The sequence below is a fragment of the Mobula birostris genome, chromosome 8 (genome assembly GCF_030028105.1).
Source record: "Mobula birostris isolate sMobBir1 chromosome 8, sMobBir1.hap1, whole genome shotgun sequence".
In the NCBI taxonomy this organism is placed as follows: Eukaryota; Metazoa; Chordata; class Chondrichthyes; order Myliobatiformes; family Myliobatidae; genus Mobula; species Mobula birostris.
This window is the reverse complement of record NC_092377.1, coordinates 165,015,841-165,037,727: the sequence shown is the minus strand read 5'-3', so window position 1 is coordinate 165,037,727 and position 21,887 is coordinate 165,015,841. Positions and strand designations below refer to the sequence as shown.

The following is a 21,887-nucleotide window of genomic DNA, read 5'->3' as shown; positions in this document are numbered from 1 at the left end:
TCAGGTAGCGTTTATAGAGAGGAATAAACTGTTGACGTTTTGGGCTGAGACCCTTCGTCTGGACTGATAAGGAAGGGGGAAGAAGCAGAGTAAGAAGATGACAGGTGATAGGTGGAAAAGGAATGAAGAAGGAGGAATCTGATAGAGGAGGACAGTGCACCATGGGAGAAAGGGAAGGTGGAGGAGCACCAGATGGAGCTGATGGGCAGGTGAGGAGAAGAGAAAAGGGAAGAGGCGAGTCTTCCTATAATGTATTGTCCGACATAAATGTTTCATTCTTTTATAAACTCTACCTTATTTTGAGGACCTGTGGAAGTTTTATAATGCTGGTCACAAGCAGCATCTTCTGCCGATGCTCCTGACACATCATTTCTCTTGCTCTTTTCTCTCTGACAGTGTTCTTCCTGGCCTCTCTGATTATCAGGCAGCTCTCCCTTCTTCCCCACATCACCATTTCCGGATCCATCCTCTACAGCTGGGGGGTTGAGCCCTTTGGAGGCACCCCTTCCTTCAGCGTCGTGAACGGAACCTCCCCCGAAGCAAGCACTTTCTACTTCCGGCAGGGATAGTGTGATTTCCTGCTCACATTCTTTAGAGTTACTGACCTCGCAGGCTCTTTCGTTCACTATTACCAAGTCTACCAGTTCGTTTACAAGGCATGTTACTATGGCAACAGTATCACTTTCTTTTGGCACATTTTCTTTCTCTTTAATTAAAGAAATCTCTGCCTCCTGTGCATTGTCTTTGTTGACTGTTTGAGTAGTGTTTGCTCTACTTTCAGTAGTTTGTTGCAACACAGATTCATCACAGTTTAATTGCTTAGGTTTTTCAACCTTATAGCTGTCTTCATCTGCATGTAGAACCTCTGTTGCAGACTGTGTTTTATTCACTTCAGGAAACTTTATTGCATGGTTCTCTGCCTCATTGCACCGCATCGATTGATCAGAGTTTTCATCCTCTGCTTCAGAAGGCAGCATCTCAGAAGCAGCCTCTCCACTGGGCCCTTCTGAATGATCCTCTATAAAATTTATTAACTTATCATTTACAAGTACCAAGTTGTGTGCTACTTCCTTTAACTCATCTACTTTATTAATCTCAGGCTCTGTGCTCATGTGCAGTGATAACCCAGGGTCTTCCTCATTCTTTGTTGTGTCTTCAGATGGTTCTGCATCATCATCATTAGGAACACAATCAATAGCTGAAGGGGATTGAGAAATTGCCTTATTTTCCTTGAGACCCTGTTCGTATTCCTTGCACAGTGAGGGAGTGTCCATTACATCCATATCAGAATGAGGTTCACTATTCAAGTTGCATGTCTCCTTGTCCTTCACTGCAGTTGTATCTGGTTCTCCAGGTCCCAGGGAAAGAACAGCAATTTCTTCTTCTCTTGACTCAGTGTTGGTTTCTTCAAATGTTTCTGTTTCTGCTGGGATCTCCTTTGGATGCACAATATTTTCCTCCAGTATCATGGAATTTTCCACTTGTTCAAGCTTTGCAGTTGATTCTGTGCTTTGGCTTAATGGGTCCATTGGTGTCCTTAACACTTCTGTCCCAACCTCCTCAGATACTGGCACAGCGTCTGTTTCTGTTACATCCTCTTGTCGCAATTGTGAAGTGGATTCTGTCTCTAACTTCTCATCGCTTATCTCCTCACCCTCTGGTGTCCCGCTGGGTGTTACATCGCCACAATCCTCACATGTGGATTGTACTAGCTTTTCCAGATTAGTCTCCAGGTCTTTGCTCTCCACAAGTTCATCTGAGGTAGCTTTTGGTTTATTGTCATTTTGTTCCTTTTCACTTTCGTTGATATTATTTCCTCTTAGTTGCATTTCAGTTGACTCTCCCAACTGTATCATAAGCTCGTTACTTGTCACTTCTTCACCTTGATTAAGACTGACCGTGAGGGTAGATCCAGCAGTTGGTGTTTTCAAATGAACCTCCTCATCCATCACAGCCAGTTGCTGATGCTCAGGTGCTTTGCAGTCAGGTAAATCCACATCTTCCTTCACCTCGCTATCATCTACGAAGCCTCTTAATTCAGCAGAATTGGCTTTGTCTTCTTCTGCACCATTCAGGGTTGCATTGGCATCTTGACTATTGTCAGCAGACCCAACACACTCTGGCTGTTCCTCCAACACTACCTTGGTGATCTTGATTGGCTGCTCTTCCTCCTCATTTTGTGGGTTAATGGAACACGGACGATCTGTGGAGATCTGGGAACAAAATAAAGTCAATACACTACATGAAGCAATAGGGAAAAATGTATGGAAATACACAAACCATTAGAATTAGGCCATTCAGCCCATTGAATTCGCTCCACCATTCAACCATGGCTGATATTTTTAACCCCATTGTCCTGCCTTCTCCCTGTAACATCTTTTGTCTTCTTTTGCACATTGTTTTTCAGTTTTGTTTATGTATAGTTTTTCATAAATTCTATTGTATTTCTTTATTTCCCTGTAAACACCCGCAAGAAAATGTATCTCAAGGTAGTACATGGTGACATATACATACTTGCACAATAAATTTACTGTGACTTAACCCTTAACTTCCTAAACAATCAAGGACCTCCCAATCTCTTCCTTAAATGACTTGGCCTGCACAGACCTCTATGGCAAGGAGTTCCACCCACTGGGTGAAGAGTTTCTTCAAGGCAAAAAGGCAGCATCCATCATTAATGTCCTCCGTCACCCAGGACATGCCCTCTTCTCATTGATACCATCAGGATTTGGTGCGGGAGCATGAAGACACACACTCAAATGTTCAAGAACAACTTCCTCCCTGCTATCAGATTTCTGAATGGACATTGAACTCATGATCACTACCTCATTACTTTTTTAGTTTTTATTTTTGCACTATTTATTAACTATTTAGTTAACTAGTTACTTATTTAAATAAACTATTATATATACAGCTAAATTAATGATATATAATTTATATAATATATAATAAATTAATATAGTATGGTATATATGTTATATATACATATGTAACTTCATGACATATGCTGGTGATATTAAACCTGATTCTGATCCATTGCAACCTTACTCTAACACTGGGCCCTCGGACCCGAAGGGTCCAGAGGACAGACAATAAAGTTTGAAAAATAATCCAAACATTTTGCTGGTTATGTGAGTTACTGTCGCCTCCCTGTTAGCTTGAACCAGCCTGGCCATTCTCCTCTAACCTCCCTCATTAACAAGGAGGTTTCACACACAGGACTGCTGCTCACTGGTTTTTTGTTTGTTTTTCGTGTCTTTCTGTGTAAACTCTAGAGACTATTGTGTGTGAAAATCCCAGGAGATCAGCAGTTTCTAAAGATACTCAAAACACCACATCTGGCACCAACAATCATTCCACAGTCAAAGTCACTTAGATCACATTTCTTCCCCATTCTGATGTTTAGTCTGAACAACTGAACCCCTTGACCATGTCTGCATGCTTTTATGCGTTGAGTTGCTGCCACTCAATTAGTTGATTATATATTTGAATTAATGAGCAGGTGCCCACTGAGTGTATATTGCATAATTAATTAAGCTGTTATAGTCACAGTTTACAAATGACAACCCAGACAAAATGGGCTGAGGGTCTGTTTCCATGCTGTATTAGTCTGTGACTATGTACCAGTACCTCCTGTTCTTCTTCCTTGCCCTCTTCAATCTCTTCCATAACCTCTGCCTTGGCTTCAGCAATCAGCTCTCGGATCGGCTTGTTGCTTGAAACAGAAGCCATGAAAGGGTGCTGAAAGAAACACTCATTTTAATTAAACAGCAGACACAGGGAGCTAAAATCAGCCAAATGTTCTTCAAAGAACCCTTCACTTTGATTGAGAAAATCAACATCTTTGATGAGAGCCTTTCACTACACAATCAGGGGTCTTCAATTTGTGGAAATCCCATCAGGAAGTAATTCAAAGTGATTACTGAGTACTCATCATTAATCTGAGAAGCTCCTCGTAAACACAAGACATTCTGCAGAGGCTGGAAATATAGAGTAACACACACAAAATGCTGGAGGAACTCAGCAGGTCAGGCAGAGTCTATGGGGACAAGGGTGGACGTGAGAAGCTGGGAGGTGATAGGTGAGACCAGGTGAGGGGGAAGGCAGGTGGATGGGGGTGAGAGTGGACGTGAGAAGCTGGGAGGGGATAGGTGAGACTAGGTGAGGGGGAAGGTGGGTAGATGGGGGCGAGGGTAGATGTGAGAAGCTGGGAGGGGATAGGTGAGACCAGCTGAGGAGGAAGGCAAGTGGATGGGGCGAGGGTGGACGTGGGAAGCTGGGAGGGGATAGGTGGAACAGGAAAAGGGCTAATGAAGAAGGTCAATTATTGTTTTCACAATATAAAGGAATTTCCTTAAGATATAGCGATGTCAATGAAGCCTGTGGTCACCTCCTGTACCTAATAAAGTGGCTACTGAGTGCAGAGAGACACGTTGTCAGTGTGGGAGGAAGTTTATGGAGAATGTGAGTAATGCCATGAACCAGTTGGGTTAATGTCTTTGTCCTGCTGAATTTTCTTAATAAAAGATTTATTTCCCTTTTATCTACTTCATCAAACCTCAACAGAGCAAAAATATTGGAACTGGAGTTGGATTATTATTTATTGATTTATTGAGACACATCACAGAGTAGGCCCATGTCTACCTGTACCTATTGGCTCCTGCACCTGGACACAGTGAAAAGCTTTTGCTTGTGTGCTATCCAGACAGGTAATTCCATAAACTATGGAATTTTATTTGACAAATCTTATTGAATTTTTTTGAAGAGGTTACTAGGAAATTTGATGAGGGTAAAGCGGTGGATGTTGTCTATATGGACTTCAGTAAGGCCTTTGACAAGGTTCCACACAGAAGGTTAGTTAGGAAGGTTCAACTGTTAGGTATTAATATTGAAGTAGTAAAATGGATTCAGCAGTGGCTGGATGGGAGATGCCAGAGAGTAGTGGTGGTTAACTGTTTGTCAGATTGGAGGCCGGTGTCTAGTGGTGTGCCTCAGGGATCTGTACTGGGTCCAATATTGTTTGTCATATATATTAATGATCTGGATGATGGGGTGGTAAATTGGATTAGTAAGTATGCAGATGATACTAAGATAGGTGGAGTTGTGGATAATGAAGTAGGTTTTCAAAGCTTGCAGAGAGATTTAGGCCAGTTAGAAGAGTGGGCTGAAAGATGGCAGATGGAGTTTAATGCTGATAAATGTGAGGTGCTGCATTTTGGCAGGACTAATCAAAATAGGACACACATGGTAAATGGTAGGGCATTGAAGAATGCAGTAGAACAGAGGGATCTAGGAATAATGGTGCATAGTTCCCTGAAGGTGGAATCTCATGTGGATAGGGTGGTGAAGAAAACTTTTGGTTTGCTGGCCTTTATTAATCAGAGCATTGAGTATTGGAGTTGGGATGTAATGTTGAAATTGTACAAGGCATTGGTAAGGCCAAATTTGGAGTATTGTGTACAGTTCTGGTCACCGAATTATAGGAAAGATGTCAATAAAATTGAGAGAGTACAGAGAAGATTTACTAGAATGTTACCTGTGTTTCATCACCCAAGTTACAGAGAAAGGTTGAGCAAGTTGGGTCTTTATTCTTTGGAGCGTAGAAGGTTGAGGGGGGACTTGACAGAGGTATTTAAAATTTTGAGGGGGATAGATAGAGTTGACGTGAGAGTGGGGGAGATTCAAACAAGAGGACATGGATTGAGTGTTAGAGGACAAAAGTTTAAGGGTAACATGAGGGGGAACTGCTTTACTCAGAGAGTGGTAACTGTGTGGAATGAGCTTCCAGCAGAAGTGGTTGAGGCAGGTTCTATGTTGTCGTTTAAAGTGAAATTGGATAGATATATGGACAGGAAAGGAATGGAGGGTTATGGGCTGAATGCAGGTTGGTGGGACTAGGTGAGAGTAAGAGTTCAGCACGGACTAGAAGGGCCGAGATGGCCTGTTTCCATGCTGTAATTGTTATATGGTTAACTATAACACATAGGAGCAGAATTAGGCCATTTGGCCCATCGAGTCTGCTCCACCATTCTGTCATGGCTGATCCATTTTCCCTCTCAGCCCCATTCTCCTGTTTTCTCCCTGTGACCTTTGACACCCACATATCAACCCCCACATTAAATATACCCACAACTGTGTGTAAAAATGAATTGCACTGTGTCACCACCCTCTGGATAGAGTGTGGTGAATCATACATCAGAGCTGTAGCAATGCTGAGCCAGGCAAAGTGCCTGCTATGCCAGATGCTCAGAAGATTACATTAGATTAGCTTTATTTCTTATATATACATCGAAAAAATCCAGGGAGAGGCGTTGTTGGCGTCAACGACAAACATAGCCCTAGTATGTGCTGGGGGCAGCCCGCAAATGATGTCACAAGTCCAGTGCCCGAATAGCATGCTCACAACTTACTAACCACAACCCATAAGCTTTCAGAATGTGGGTGGAAACCGGAGCACCCGGAGGAAACCCATGCAGTCACAGGGAGAACCTGTAAGCTCCTTACAGACAGCGTCAGGAATTGAACTCTGATTGCTGGCACTGTAAAGGGTTATGCTAATCACTACACTCCTACGCTGCGCACTGTGGCCCCTAAAATGCCGCGGATTTGCTGCATTATGCAGAAGCTTGGAAGTATGGACCATGTTCTGTAATTCCACCGTATCCCCCCAGCAACGGGGTCTGCGATCACCCGTGAACATTCAGCCCGAATAACCTCCACAGCCCACTGGACTCACACACTTATAGGCGGCAAGCGATTGAGTGAATTGACCCCACCGAGAGGAAATGAGGAAACTCAAAAAGCAGTGATCACCTGCAGAAGCTGCTTCGTGCACCATCGGTCAGCAACGTTCTTTTCCAAAGCCCTTCTCAGGAAGTCTTTAAAATGTAACGACCTGAAAATCAATTTAATGACCCGAGAAGTTAGTTGTAAATATATTTGGAACAAACAGAATGAGGACCAGAAACAGGTTTATTATCACTGACATATATTGAGTTGTTTTCTGATCTTCTCCGATCATCCAATCATCAAACCAACCCAACCATCAGCCACCTGAGCTACACTTCTTCCAAATTATATCTGTCATGAAGTTTGTTGTTGCAGCCGCAGTACGGTACAATATATAAAATATACTATAAATTACAATAAGAATATAGAAAAATATAAATTAATAGTGCAATAAGAGAACAAAGTATTGAGGTGTGAAAATGAGTTCATGGACCGTTCAGAAATCTGACTGTGGAGGGGAAGAATCTGTTCCTAAAACATTGAGGCTGTGTCTTCAGGCTCCTGTACCTCTCCCTGATGGTAGTGATGAGAAGGTGGCATGTGCTGGGTGATATAGTCCTTCATGATGGATGCTGCCTTCTTGAGGCCATCGCCTTTTGAAGGTGTCCTTAATGGTGGGAGGCCCATGATGAAGCTGGTGGTTTACAACCCTCTGTGACTATTTCCAGCCCTGTGCATTGGCACCTCCATACCAGAGAGTGATGCAGCCAGTTAGAATGGTTCTCATGATATATTGTATCTGTAGACATTTGCTAGACTCTTTGGTGACAAACCAAATCTCCTCAAACTCCTACTGAAATATAGCTGATGGAGAGCCTTCTTTGTAATTGCATCGATATGTTGGACCCAGGATAGACCCTCAGAGATGGTGACACTCAGAAACTTGAAGGTGTTCACTCTTGTCACTGATACAACTGAGTTTCCACTGATCTGAAGCTGATTCAATATGGTCATTTTACACCAAGGAAAATTTACTCATGTCCCATATCTCTCTGTCCGTCTCCCTGTATCTATCTGTCCAACTCTCTCTTTTACTGTATCTGTCTGACTCTCTCTCTCTCTCTCTCTCTCACACACACACACACACTGTCTCTCTTTCTTTCTATTTTGCCCACAGGTTTTCCCATGTATGCATAATGTGACTTCCTCTTTGGTGAGGAAGAAAAGCGACAATGAAATAGAGCTGAGGCTAAGCACAGCTCCAATACCATATTTAAGTTTACTGACGACATCACTGCCGTTAGCCGAATCAAAGTTGGTGACGAATCAGCATATAGGAGGGAGATTGAAAATCTGATTGAGTGGTACCACAACAACCTCTTACTCAATGTTAGCAAGACCACGGAGCTGACTATTGACCTCTGGAGGAGGAACCCAGAGGTCCATGAGCCAGTCCTCATCAGAGGATCAGAGGTGGGGAGGGTCAGCAACTTAAAACTCCTTGATGTTATAGTCATAGTCATAGTCATATTGCTATATTTATGCTCTATTCTTGGTTGGTGCGGCTGTAACGAAACCCAATTTCCCTCGGGATCAATAAAGTATATCTACCTATTGATCCCGAGGGAAATTGGTTTTCGTTACAGTTGCACCATAAATAATTAAATAGTAATATGTAAATTATGTCAGGAAATAAGTCCAGGACCAGCCTATTGGCTCAGGGTGTCTGACCCTCCAAGGGAGGAGTTGTAAAGTTTAATGGCCACAGGCAGGAATGACTTCCTATGACACTCTGTGTTGCATCTCGGTGGAATGAGTCTCTGGCTGAATGTACTCCTGTGTCCACCCAGTATGTTATGTAGTGGATGGGAGACATTGACCAAGATGGCATGCAACTTGGGCAGCATCCTCTTTTCAGACACCACCATGAGAGAGTCCAGTTCCATCCCCACAACATCACTGGCCTTACAAATGAGCTTGTTGATTCTGTTGCTCATTTCAGAGGATCAGTCCAGGGCCCAGCACGTAACTACCATTACAAAGAAAGCACAGCAGTGCCTCTACGTTTTTAGAAGTTTGCGTATATTAGGCATGTCATCTAAAACTTTGACAAACTTCTATATATGTGTGGTGGAGAGTATATTGACTAGAAACACCAATGCCTTGTATGGAAAACACTACAAAAAGTAGTGGATACGGCTCAGTTCGTCACAGGTAAAGTGCTCCCACTGTTGAGCACATCTATCTGGAGAAACACACAAAATGCTGGAGGAACTCAGCAGGCCAGGCAGCATCTATGGAAAAAAGTACGGTTGACTGTACCTTTTACTTAGATGCGGCCTGGCCTGCAGAGTTCCTCCAGCATTTTGTGCGTGCTGCTTGGATTTCCAGCACCTGCAGATTTACTCTTGTTTGTGACATCTATATGGAGTGCTGTTGCATTCATTATCAGGGACACTCACCACCTAGGCCATGCTCTTTTCTCACTGCTACCATCAGGAAGAAGGTACAGGAGCCTCAGGATTCACACCACCAGGTTCAGGAACAGCTATTACCCAGACTCTTGAACCAACTTCACTCAACTTCACTTCACCCATAATTGAATTGTTCCCACAACCTATGGACTCACTTTCAAGGACTCTTCATCTCATGTTCTTGATGTTTATTGCTTATTTATTTATTCCTCTTCTTTTTGTATTTACAATTTTTCTCACAATGGTTGTTGTGTGGTCTTTCATTGATTCTATTGTGAATTTTGTATTTACTGTGATTGCCCACAGGAGAATGAATAGTAGAATTATATATGGTAACATATGTAAACACAAAATACTCTGCAGATGCTGGGGTCAAAGCAACACTCACAACACGCTGGAGGAACTCAGCAGGTTGGGCAGCATCCGTGGAAACGATCAGTCGACGTTTCGGGCTGGAACCCTTCATCAGGACTGAAGAGGGAAGGGGCAGAGGCCCTATAAAGAAGGTGGGGGGAGGGTGAGAAGGAGAAGGCTGGTAGGTCCAGTTGAAAAACCAGTAAAGGGAAAGACAAAGGGGTAGGGGAGGGGAAGCAGGGAGGTGATAGGCAGGAAAGGTGAAGAAGGAATAGGGGAAAACACAATGGGTAGTAGAAGGAGGCAGAACCCTGAGGGAGGTGATAGGCAGCTGGGGGAGAGGGCAGAGTGACATAGGGATAGGGGAAGGGAGGGGGAGGGAATTACCGGAAGTTGTAGAATTCTATGTTCATGCCAAGGGGCTGGAGACTACCTAGATGGTATATGAGGTGTTGATCCTCCAACCTGAGTTTAGTCTCATCCTCTACCATGATGAGGTAACCTGGGGTTACCGTTTTTCAACATCAGACACCCTCGCCCAGGTGACCTAGCCAGGGATGACCAGGCCCCGGCTTGTGTCCCAGCAGCATTGGTCCATGGCCACACCTCTTGATCCACAGCCACCTGGCTCTGTGATGGTCCTGATAGCTCTTTTCTTTGCAGCCCCCGTCACGCCAAGGAGAGAGTAGCTTCTGAAGAGTGAACAGCCAGTAAAACCTCTACACCCCACCTCTATAGATTCTCATCATGCCCTCCACCCCTGTCCCTGGCACTGCTCCAAGGGAGCACAGGATATGGGCCTGGTGAGTTTAAAGAGATAATGGGAACCGGGCCCTGCTGCATTGAAAGGGACAAAGTCAAACATCATCTGGCGAGCTAGATTTTAAGCTATCGAGATTTCCAAGTAGCCAGACAATGAATTATTGGAATTTTATTCTCCTCCAAAAGGACCACAACCTTGTCGTAGGGTTTGGAGGCTTGAGAGCCTCAATGACCCAGAGAGCGATGTTGGCTGGGGTCAGGGATTTACACTTTGGCTCTTGGTAGGATCACCCATTGCCAAACAGGTCAAAGGGTAGAGACCAGTCTAAGGGCCCTTTGTTTAATTTCTTGTTTTAGTTTCACAGTTTCTTCCTCTTCTTGTTTTTCTTCCTCTTGGATGTTCCCATCCAGGGGGTCAGTGTGGACATGGTGGAGGATTACAAATACCTGGGGATACGAATTGACAATAAACTGGACTGGTCAAAGAACACTGAGGCTGTCTACAAGAAGGGTCAGAGCCGTCTCTATTTCCTGAGGAGACTGGGGTCCTTTAACATCTGCCGGACGATGCTGAGGATGTTCTACGAGTCTGTGGTGGCCAGTGCTATCATGTTTGCTGTTGTGTGCTGGGGCAGCAGGCTGAGGGTGGCAGACACCAACAGAATCAACAAACTCATTCGTAAGGCCAGTGATGTTGTGGGGATGGAACTGGACTCTCTGACGGTGGTGTCTGAAAAGAGGATGCTGTCCAAGTTGCATGCCATCTTGGACAATGTCTCCCATCCACTACATAATGTACTGGGTGGGCACAGGAGTACATTCAGCCAGAGACTCATTCCACCGAGATGCAACACAGAGCGTCATAGGAAGTCATTCCTGCCTGTGGCCATCAAACTTTACAACTCCTCCCTTGGAGGGTCAGACACCCTGAGCCAATAGGCTGGTCCTGGACTTATTTCCATCTGGCATAATTTACATATTATTATTTAATTTTTTATGGTTTTATATTGCTATATTTATACTCTATTCTTGGCTGGTATAACTGTAACAAAACCCAATTTCCCTCGGGATCAATAAAGTATGACTATGACTATGACTTTTTCTTCAAACTTGACATCAGACATTGGTGCCTCAGGGGCAGTCTGTGGTCCTCTGGTCCTCCAGGTTTGGGGGTTCGGCTCAGGGCTAACAAACCTGACTGGTAAAACAGAATTGTTACAGAAACAGCAATGAATAAATGTTCTGCATCTGAGTGCGACGGTATTCCTGAGTCTCCACCTGGGACTTGCATGACCGACTGCAGTGAAACCCGAGCTACTGACACGATGAAGGAAGCCCTGAACACCACCAGAGATGGAGGACCTTCATCATTGCCCTAAATGCCAGTGACATAATGGACAGTAGGGATTGTATAATCTGCACTGTCCAGATGCTCAGAATGTTGAAGTAAGACATAAAGGTGATATAATTCACAGTTACCATTGGGAGGAGACTGCCAACGTTGGAGGCGGAGCCTTTGTGATCTTCAGGAGGACCCTCATTGGGTTGAGTTCATGGTGAGGGGGTTCCATCTCAGCCAACTCTATCAGAGTGATTCCCAGAGACCAGATGTCAGCCTTGTGATCATAAGGTGCATCCTTCATAGTCTCACACCGGACAACCTCAGGAGCCATCCTAAATGACAGGAAGACAAATTGAAATTCCAGTGTGCTCAAGTTCACCACCGGCAACCAATTCATTATGAAGTAAATTATTCAGAATTTTTCATTATTTCAACTCCACTGTAAAACATGGTAGTGTGGATATTAGCATAACATTTCACAGCACCAGTGACGAGCGATCGAGGGTTCAATTCCTGCCACTGCCTGTGAGGAATTTGTACATTCTCCCTGTGAACATGTGGGTTTCCTCCGGGTGCTCTGGTTTCCTCCCACATTCCAAAGAGTATGGTGGTAAGCTGTTGGCACTGGTAGCATAGCGACACGAGTGTGTTTCCCCCAGCACAATTTCGGACTGTGTTGGTCGTTGAACATAGGATGTATTTCACTGTAAGTTTCATGCCCACAGCTCACTAACCTCACTAACCCTAACCTGCACGTCTTTGGAAGATGGGAGGAAGCATTCATTTAGTCACCATCTGACAGAGGTGAGGTGTGGTCTATCCTATTGCAAGAAGTCCACAAAATATAGGAACAGAATTAGGCCATTTTGGCCCATCGAGTCTGCTCTGCCATTTCATCCTGGCTGATTCATTTCCCTCTCAACTCTATTCTCCTGCCTTCTCCTTGTAACCCTTTATGCCCTGACCTATCAAGAGTCTATAAACCTCTGCAATGAATATATCCAATGACTTGGCCTCCACAGCCACCTGTGGCAACGAATTCCACAGATTCACCACTCTCTGGCTAAAGAAATTCCTTCTCAGCTCCGTTCTAAATGGATGCCCCTCTATTCTGAGGTTATGTCTTCTGATTTTAGACAACCCCACCATGAGAAACATCCTCTCCACATCCACTCTATCAAAGCCTTTCAACATTTGACAGGTTTCAATGAGGTCACCCATCATTCTTCTGAATTCCAGTGAGTACAGGCCCAGAATCATCAAATGTTCTTCATGTGACAAGCCTTTTAATCCTGGAATCACTTGCGTGAACCTCCTTGATACTCCAAGTGAGGCCCCACCAGTCACGATACTCCAAGTGAGGCCTCACCAGTCACGATACTCCAAGTGAGGCCTCACCAGTCACGATACTCCAAGTGAGGCCTCACCAGTCACGATACTCCAAGTGAGGCCTCACCAGTCACGATACTCCAAGTGAGGCCTCACCAGTCACGATACTCCAAGTGAGGCCTCACCAGTCACGATACTCCAAGTGAGGTCTCACCAGTCACGATACTCCAAGTGAGGCCTCACCAGACATTGACAAGTGTAAAAGGTGGCTGCAGGAGCCCCATGAAGGGCATCTAAAGTTTTCAGGAGAAACAGAGACGGTAGAAAATGTAGGTAAATGGGAAAAAGAAATAAAACTTACCAATAAGGTGTCCCAATAAATGATGTTCTCCGTTGGATGGTGTGGGTATTCTTCGCAGACACTCCAAAATCAGCTGGAAAGGAGAAGATATTAGTTTACTGAATAATTGAAAGTTTCTGTTTCCTGTAGTTAGCAGAAAGTTACTGACCAAAAATTATTAATCTTTGCTTTCATTCTGCTTTATGTCAATCGCTTATCGTGGGCACCAGGGTTTGTTCATTATGTACCTTGTTGTATTATGTAGACGATCATGGTCTTTCCGTGACCATGATTATTCTTGGTAAATTTTTCTACAGAAGTGATTTGCTCTTGTCTTCTTCTGCGCAGTGTCTTTACAAGATGGGTGACCCCAGCCATTATCAATACTCTTCAGAGATTGTCTGCCTGGCGTCAGTGGTCACGTAACCAGGACTTGTGATCTGCATCGGCTGCTCATACGACCATCCACCACCTGCTCCCATGGCTTCACATGACCCTGATTGGGGGCTAAGCAGGTGCTACACCTTGCCCAAGGGTGACCTGCAGGCTATCGGAGGGAAGGAGCACCTTACACCTCCTTTGGTAGAGACGCATCTCTCTGTGTATCGGTTAATGCAACACTATTACAGCTTGGGAAGTTCCGGAGTTCGGAGTTCAATTCCAGCGTCCTCCGTTAGGAGTCTCTGTACGGCGTGCCTGTGGAATGTGTGGGTTTTCCCCGGGTGCTCCGGTTTCCTCCCACAGTCCCAAGACGTACCAGTTAGTAAGTTAATTGGTCATTGTAAATTGTCCCGTGATTTGGCTAGGATTGAAATCGGTGTTGTCGGCGGTCGCTGGGCAACGGGGCTCAAAAGGCCCTACTCCGCACGGTAGCTCAATAAATAATTGAATAAAAATATAGAGTGAAATACAGCCAACACATCCGGGGATGTCGCGGCCAGGGGTTGAAATCGGGGTTGGCGAGGGTTGCTGGGCAGTGGGGCTCGAAAGGCTGGAAAGGCCTTCTCTGCACTGTATCTCCAAATAAAAAATAAAACAAAATAAACCTTCTGAGTCTATCAGGTCGGTCCTGATCACACAGGGCACTTGATGTGATGAGGCAACAGGATTGATTTGAAGACAGGCCTTTAATTTGTGCAAAGGTTCTGTGACTCACAACGGAAAAGACCTTTAGATCGTAGGGAATGAAAGCTAATTTTAAACCTCCTCAATGATTTTCCCAGCCACTGCTGGGTGGATTCTTGTTCATCACATTGCACTGTTGCTATTAAAGAAAAAGCAGATTAAAGATTAGCTTTTTTTGCCACATGTACATCAAAACGTCAAAACATACAGTGAAATGCATAGTTTGCGTCAACGGCCAACCAGTCCCAAGGATGTGCTGGGGGGCGGCCCGCAAGTGTTGCCTTGCTTCTGGCGCTGAAATAGCATGCCCACATCTTACTAAACCCCCCAAACCGTAAATGTTGTGTATTTGATAGTTCAATGATATTTGAGTAATCTCGTATATATATTGTTTGACTAAGCTTTCCAGTTTGTTTAAATAATTAATTATGAGTTATATGTACAAATATATGAATTGCATACATCATCGCGCTACCACGTGATACGTGTGTGCCTCGCTGACAGTAAAGACAAAGTCAGACACGTATTTCAGACTCCAGTGTGTTTCTCTGAATTAGTTTAATGTTTTGAAGTTACAAAACATAACAGTAAGTGCTTGGATGGTGGCAGGAAACCAGAATGCCCGGAGGAAACCCACGAGGACACGAGGAAAATGTACAAACTCCTTACAAACAGTAGTGGGAATTGAACCCTGATTGTTGATCATTGGCATTGTTATAGCGTTATGCGAACCGCTCTGAACTGTGCCCCCTCCCCCCCATATGCAGTGGTAATCTTGGATATGCTAAAACACAGAAAATGCAGCTCCCTTGGGACTTCGTAATTCCGGACTGACAAATTTGGATGTTACTCCAAACAGACTTCCACTTCCCTTCATCTTTCACTTGTTACTCAGTTCTTAGGATAAGTTTGCCAGCAGACCTTTGAGCTTAAAACGAAAGGGAAATAATGAACATTCTGGACCTTGGCTCTAGCAACAGACCAACCACGATCCCAACCCCTGGTGCCACCTCATCTCTGGTGGCACGTCCAATCCCCAGCTCCAGCTGCAAACCCTTCCTGCTCTCTGGACTTTCAGCTCACATTCTAGACTAATGAGGGAATGTGAGAACATTTATCTATCTATCTACCTATCTATTTATCTATCTATCAATTTATTTATTTATTTATTTGAGATACTGCGTGGAATATGCCCTTCCGGCCCTTTGAGCTGCACAGCCCAGTAACCGTCCGATTTAATCTTATCCGAATCATGGGACATTTTACAATGAACAATTAACCTACCAACTGGTACGTATTCGGACTGTGGGAGGAAACCAGAGCACCCGGAGGAAACCCATGCGGTCACGGGGAGAACGTACAAACTCCCTTCAGGCAGCGGTGGGAATTGAACCTGGGTCACTGATGCAGTAAACTGTTGTGCTAACCACTATGCTACTGTGCTGCCCTCTTTCTTATTCAGTCTGCTTTAACTATGACGAGATGAATGTCAATGTTCCTTTATCACTGGTAGCACAGAGATCAGAGTAACGCGATCAGCACCGGCGATCACCAGTGATCAGCGATCCGGATTCAATTCCATCTCTGCTCTGTCAGGTTAATGTCTATGCCAGATACACAGAAGTTAAGTGTGGCTGTGGGACATCTTCTCATACTACTCCTATGGCCAGTGAGGATGATAAAATCTTCACCGATGGGACAGCAATCTCCGCTCTCACTTTCCCATGTAACCCGGGGTATGTCCCTACTGCCCCCGGGGACCTACCAATGCTAAAACTGCTCAAAAGTTCCAGCACATCCAGTTTCTTAACCTTGGCGTGCTCCAGCACATTAGCTCACTCTACGATGACCTCACATAATTAAAGACTTTACATACCCCGGATGTTCGCTCTTTACACCCCCCCCCACCCATACCCCCCAATTGGGCAGAGGAATTGGAAGTCCAAAAGCAAAGATCGAGAGTGGCAGTGGGCTGGAACATGCTCGATCGTCTACTTTCTGCTCTCTCATTTCTCCTTCTCACCTAGTTTAATGTCCCCTTCCTGAGTCAGAAGGACGTTTCCAGCCTTCAGGTCCCGGTGTATGATCTTGTTGCTGTGGAGATAGTTGAGGGCTTCAAGCATCTGTCTGCAAATTACACGAATCTGTGGCTCTGTCAGACCTCTCTCCAACTCTGTGACAAACCAGAAACATACCAAGGTGAGACAAATGAAGATCATTTCTGTTTCAGAATGGGTAAATGCTTCCCTCTCCTTGAAGTCCTCCAAGGGGATCAGAACCCTGTTGTGGTTTGGACGCTGCATGTCTCAATGACCCTGATTGGGGGCTAAACAGGTGCCACACCTCGCCCAAGGGTGACCTGCAGGCCAGCGGAGGGAAGGAGCACCTTACATCTCCTTTGGTAGAGACGTATCTCCACTCCAACACCCATAAACTGCGTTAACAAACATTGAGAATCCCATGCTAATAGACGGGGCTCACTGCTTCCAGCAGAAGCACACCCTATGTGCACTGTGGCATCTGGTAACATCTGATCCACAAGTCCGAACCATATCGGATCGATTGCGAGAACGGGTCAAGTGCGCAATTGATCACGCATTGAATCGTTTGGACTTACTGCAGGTGGAAGGCCTTGGAGAGGATTCAAAGGAGGTTTACAAAAATGATTCTGGGATTGAAAGCATTGTCATATAAAAATTGTTTGATGGCTCTGGATCAAAATTCAGAAGAATGAGGGTTGACCTCATTGAAACCCTTTGCACGTTGAAAGGCCTCGATAGAGTGGATGTGGAGAGGACGTTTCCTACAGTGGAGAGTCTAAGACCAGAGGACACAGCCTCAGAATAGAGAGGTGTCATTTTAGAATGGAGATGAGGAGGAATCTCTTTAGCCAGAGTGGTGAATCTGTGGAATTCATTGTCACTGCGGAGGCCAAGTGATTGGTTACATTTAAGGCAGATGTTGAAAGATTCTTGATTAGTCGGCATGAAGAAATATAAGGAGAAGTCAGGAGATTGGGGTTGAGTGGGACAAAGTGGATCAGCCATGATGAAATAGCAGAGCAGACTCAATGGGCCAAATGGCCTAATTCTGCTCCTATATCTTAAGGTCTCATGGTCTCTTTTTGCACGGGGTTTTGAGAGTGCATGTTTTCTTCTTGTCGGGTGTGGTTCCTCAATCTCGCACAGCAAGTTACCCAGCATGTACTATTACTAACATGACTTAGAAAAGACGCTGAATACATTCTTGCTCTGTGATACTTAACAGAGGGTGCATGTCCATCGAGGCAGGTTTTTTTAAACACAGAGAGGGGTGGGTGAATGGAACACACTGGTGAGGCAGGTACATTCGTGACGTTTAAGACACTCTTGCCTCTCAAAGTCCACCCCCTGCGTCCCTGCCGTGAGAGGTGGAGATGGGTAAGGCTGGCCAACAGGGCCCTGGTGAAACCGTACAGGCCGATCGCTTGTATGATGCATTGTAGAAGCATCAATGAACTCCAACCAAACCATCGACTTCAGAGGACATGGAGGCGGGAGGTCGTCGATGGCCTATGTTTCACTGGGAGCTAAGGGCCCAAGTAAGAAAGAAAGACACTCTTAGGACGGAATGGTTAGACTAACCTTGGAGCAGGTTAAAATGGTGGCTCAACATCATGGACTGAAGGGCTTGTTCTACAGAGCAAGCAGGAGAATGGCATTGAGAGAAAAAAATAAATCAGCCATGATGGAGCAGATTTAGTGGGACGAATGGCCTCATTCTGATCCCGTGTCTCATGGTCTTATGGTCTATGAACACTGATTAGAGTTTCCAAGGCACTAGTTACAACTAAGTTTTGCATACTTTGTGTGGGTATCTATAGGAACAAATTCTGTTTCCATTTCTTCAGTAATCCAATAGTTGGAAGGCATTCTAGTGAGTGATTCCCAATCAAGAAAGGCTAATTGTGCAAGCCCATCTCAATGTGAGCATTGGGTACAAAAGAGTTCTACTCACAGTCAGGCTGTCCGGTGAGTATCCTGATCTGAAGACACCAAGACACCATGACTGCTCTCTTTCTGCACCACTTCTTTAATTTTTTGATATATACGTGTGTGTTGTCACGTGGCCAAGTGGTTAAGGCGTCGGTCTAGTGATCTGAAGGTCGCTAGTTCGGGCCTTGGCTGAGGCAGCGTGTTGTGTCCTTGAGCAAGGCACTTAATCACACATTGCTCTGTGACGACATCGGTGCCAAGCTGTATGGGTCCTAATGCCCTTCCCTTGGACAACATCTGTGTCGTGGAGAGGGGAGACTTGCAGCATGGGCAACTGCTGCTCTTCCATACAACCTTGCCCAGGCCTGCGCCCTGGAAACTTTCCAAGGCACAAATCCATGGTCTCATGAGACTAATGGATGCCTATATACATGTACTTTTTTTATTGAAACTTTTTGTATATTTTATGTATTGCACTGTACTGCTGCCACAAATAAAGAAATGTCATGTCAATAAATTTTTTAAAAATTTTAGACAAGTTACCAATGAACAACACTACCAGGGATGACACCCTCACAACAAGTCATGGAGCAACTTGTTCCACTTCTTTTTCATCTTCTCTTATCTCAGACGTGGCCTTGCTACTGTTGAAGACTGTAATCCACATTCAGGCCAATCAGACCATCTGTGCTTTGCTGCCTCCGAGAGGGTCCTACGAGGCTGTGAGCGAAATGTGCCGCATGGAGACGGGACGTGAGCCTGTCATCGACTCCATCTCTCGATTAGAGCGCCGAGGAAGACTGAAATCCTCGAGGCGAGTGTGGAGGCGAGCGAGTGTTCAGTGTTGTATAGCAGTCTCTCACTCATTGCTGCTGGAGGAGGGTGTCCTTGTGGGGCGGTCTTTCTCTTTCCCTCTCGCTTGCTGCCTCTGAGGGAAGGTCCTTGCATTTTGAATGATCTCTTTCTCTCTCTCCCTCGATGCTGTTGGGGGATGGTGCTGGAGCAAGGTTTAATCGACGCAGTTTATCAACTGGACTCTAATTCACATTATGATGTGTTCTATTTTCTGATTACTCTTTTTTTGCTGCTATTTTTGAATCCTTTGATAATAAACTTAATTCTGATCACACTATTGAACTGCCAAGCATATTACTGAATGTATGTCTGTTTGCTGGTTCTTCACTGAATATGCAGAGTTTGAGTAATTAGGATTGGAAGGGATTAGTTGGAGGAGAGCTAAGTAGATTTAATTTCTACGTATACTCACCCAGCATTATTGCGTCGACAGCACCACCGGCACAAAACTCTGTCAGAATCTGTAACATAAAAGGGTGGGGTTACGAGTCTGGAGTTTCTTGTCTTGTTCACATTTATATCAGAAGGCAGTGACTGGTGAGAATGCCGACCTCACCCCTGTGTGCACAGGGATAAAACACAGGACCAGATCTAGATAGCTTGGGCCCCAAGTGGAATCAGTGGTTCAGTGGTTCCATTTAATAACAGAGAACGTAGACAGTATACAACCTGAAATTCTTACTCATCACAGACATCCACAAAACAGAAAAAAACCCACAAAGAATGAATGACAGAAAAACATCAGAATTCCAAAGCACCCCTCCCCCATTAAGGACTCACTTTAAGAACTCTTTATCTCATGTTGTCACTATTTATTGCTATTTATTTATATTTTCATGAGCACAGTGTATTAACTTCTGCACTCTGGTTGATCTTTCATTGATCCTGTTATAGTTACTATTCTATAGATTTGCCGAGTCTGCCCACAGGAAAGTGAACCTCAGGGTTGTGTATTATGGCCTACATGTATATGGTGTCCCAGCTGCTTGTGTAGACATGGACGGCCTATACAGCCCATCCAGCTAGGCCCTGCTCATCTGGCAGCAGGCTCTATACAGGATCTGGGTCTCTGACAATATGAGATGTGGTCTGATATATGGGGGTTGTTGGCACCCCTTGGGCAATTGTACCTTGGACCTTGGACAACACTTGATTGGAGTTGGACAGCACTCTAATTGGAGTTGGACAGCACTCTGATCGGAGCTGGGCTTTGTCACCCTCTAAAAGCTTGAACTGCTCTTAAGTGCCTCTGAGTTGGCCTGGGATCCGAGGCCATTCCCCATCAAAAAGCTCCACTGTCCTCACAGGGCTGGCTCCACGAGGAGTCTGACAGCAGGACGACTCAACAGATTTGGGCTGCTGGCTTGAGCGTTTTCAGGACCTCCACATTTGACAATGCATGTACTGAAACCTGAGACGTTACTGTGCCACTGGTCAAACTGTGGCTGTTCCACAAAGTCACTGACATCAATCTGCAAGAACTGGCCCATTGAATCAATGTCAGGACAACCTAGAAGGTGGATAGTTACGATGAGAGACTCCTTTTTGTGAGTACAAACTGCAGAAAGACCATTTCACTTATTAAATTTATGTACGTATGTGTTCCAGATTCTTGAGTCACTGAATCCATACCATTGATTCAAAGTTCAATGTAAATTTATTATCGAAGTACATATATGTATGTTATGTTAAGGGTGGCACGTTAGCATTGCAGATATCATTAACACTTTACAGTGCCAGCAACCCTCGATCCCTTGGATGGAAATCTTACAAAATGTAGTGGATATGGCCCAGTCCATCATAGGCAGAGCTCTCCCTTCCACTGAGCACATCTACATGAAACACTGCCTCAGGTGAGCAGCATCCACCATCAGGGACTCTCACCACCCAAGACATGCTCTCTTCTTGTTGCTGCCATGAGGAAGGTGGTACAGGATTTTCAGGGCTCACACCACCAACTCAGGAACAGTCACAACCCTTCGACCAACAGGCTCTTGGACCAAAGGAGATAACTTCACTCAACTTCGCTCACCTCATCATTGAAATGCTCCCACAACCTATGTACTCACATTCAAGGACTGTATCTCAAGTTCTCGATATTTATTGCTTGCTTGCTTGCTTATTTCTTTCTTTTTGTATTTGCACTGTTTGTTGTCTTCTGCACTCTGGTTGAACTCCCAAGTTGGGTGGTCTTTCACTGATTCTATTATGGTTATTATTGTGAGGATACTGGAGATTTATTGAATATGTGACGCAACAAACTTTTAACAACGTAAATCAGTGAGTTGTTTATGTCTCTCCTCTTGCTGTGAAACAGGGACACCTTTTTTCCCCTTATTAGGGAGAGAGAGAGCCTGTGGTATGTCGAATTATTGGGTGAATGAGTAGTCTTTGGGGTACTGCAAGTCTGTGTCTTTATTGATGCTTTGCTGCACACTTGAGTGCTCGGTGAGGGGGCGCCAATGCTTTTTTTTTGCTGGTGGGGGGTTCGTTGCTTTGTTGCTGTGCACTCCTCTGTTTTCATGGATGTTTGCGAAGAAAAAGAATTTCAGGGTGTATATTGTATACATTTCTCTGACATTAAACATACCTATTGAAACCTT

The 21,887-nt window shown here is 44.7% G+C and overlaps 1 protein-coding gene across 3 annotated transcripts in view; it reads right to left on the bottom strand.

Moving 5' to 3' along the window:
- Positions 1-21,887, bottom strand: part of LOC140201924 (STE20-like serine/threonine-protein kinase) — a 79,595-nt gene that overhangs the window by 28,211 nt on the left and 29,497 nt on the right. For all 3 annotated transcript variants that reach the window (XM_072266737.1, XM_072266738.1, XM_072266739.1), the window contains exons 3-9: positions 19,697-19,745; positions 16,479-16,628; positions 13,352-13,424; positions 11,799-11,993; positions 6,814-6,895; positions 3,631-3,741; positions 294-2,213 (exon numbers count right to left, since the gene is read on the bottom strand). In XM_072266737.1, the coding sequence (XP_072122838.1) occupies positions 294-2,213; positions 3,631-3,741; positions 6,814-6,895; positions 11,799-11,993; positions 13,352-13,424; positions 16,479-16,628; positions 19,697-19,745 (2,580 nt within the window). The remainder of the gene's footprint in view (positions 1-293; positions 2,214-3,630; positions 3,742-6,813; positions 6,896-11,798; positions 11,994-13,351; positions 13,425-16,478; positions 16,629-19,696; positions 19,746-21,887) is intronic.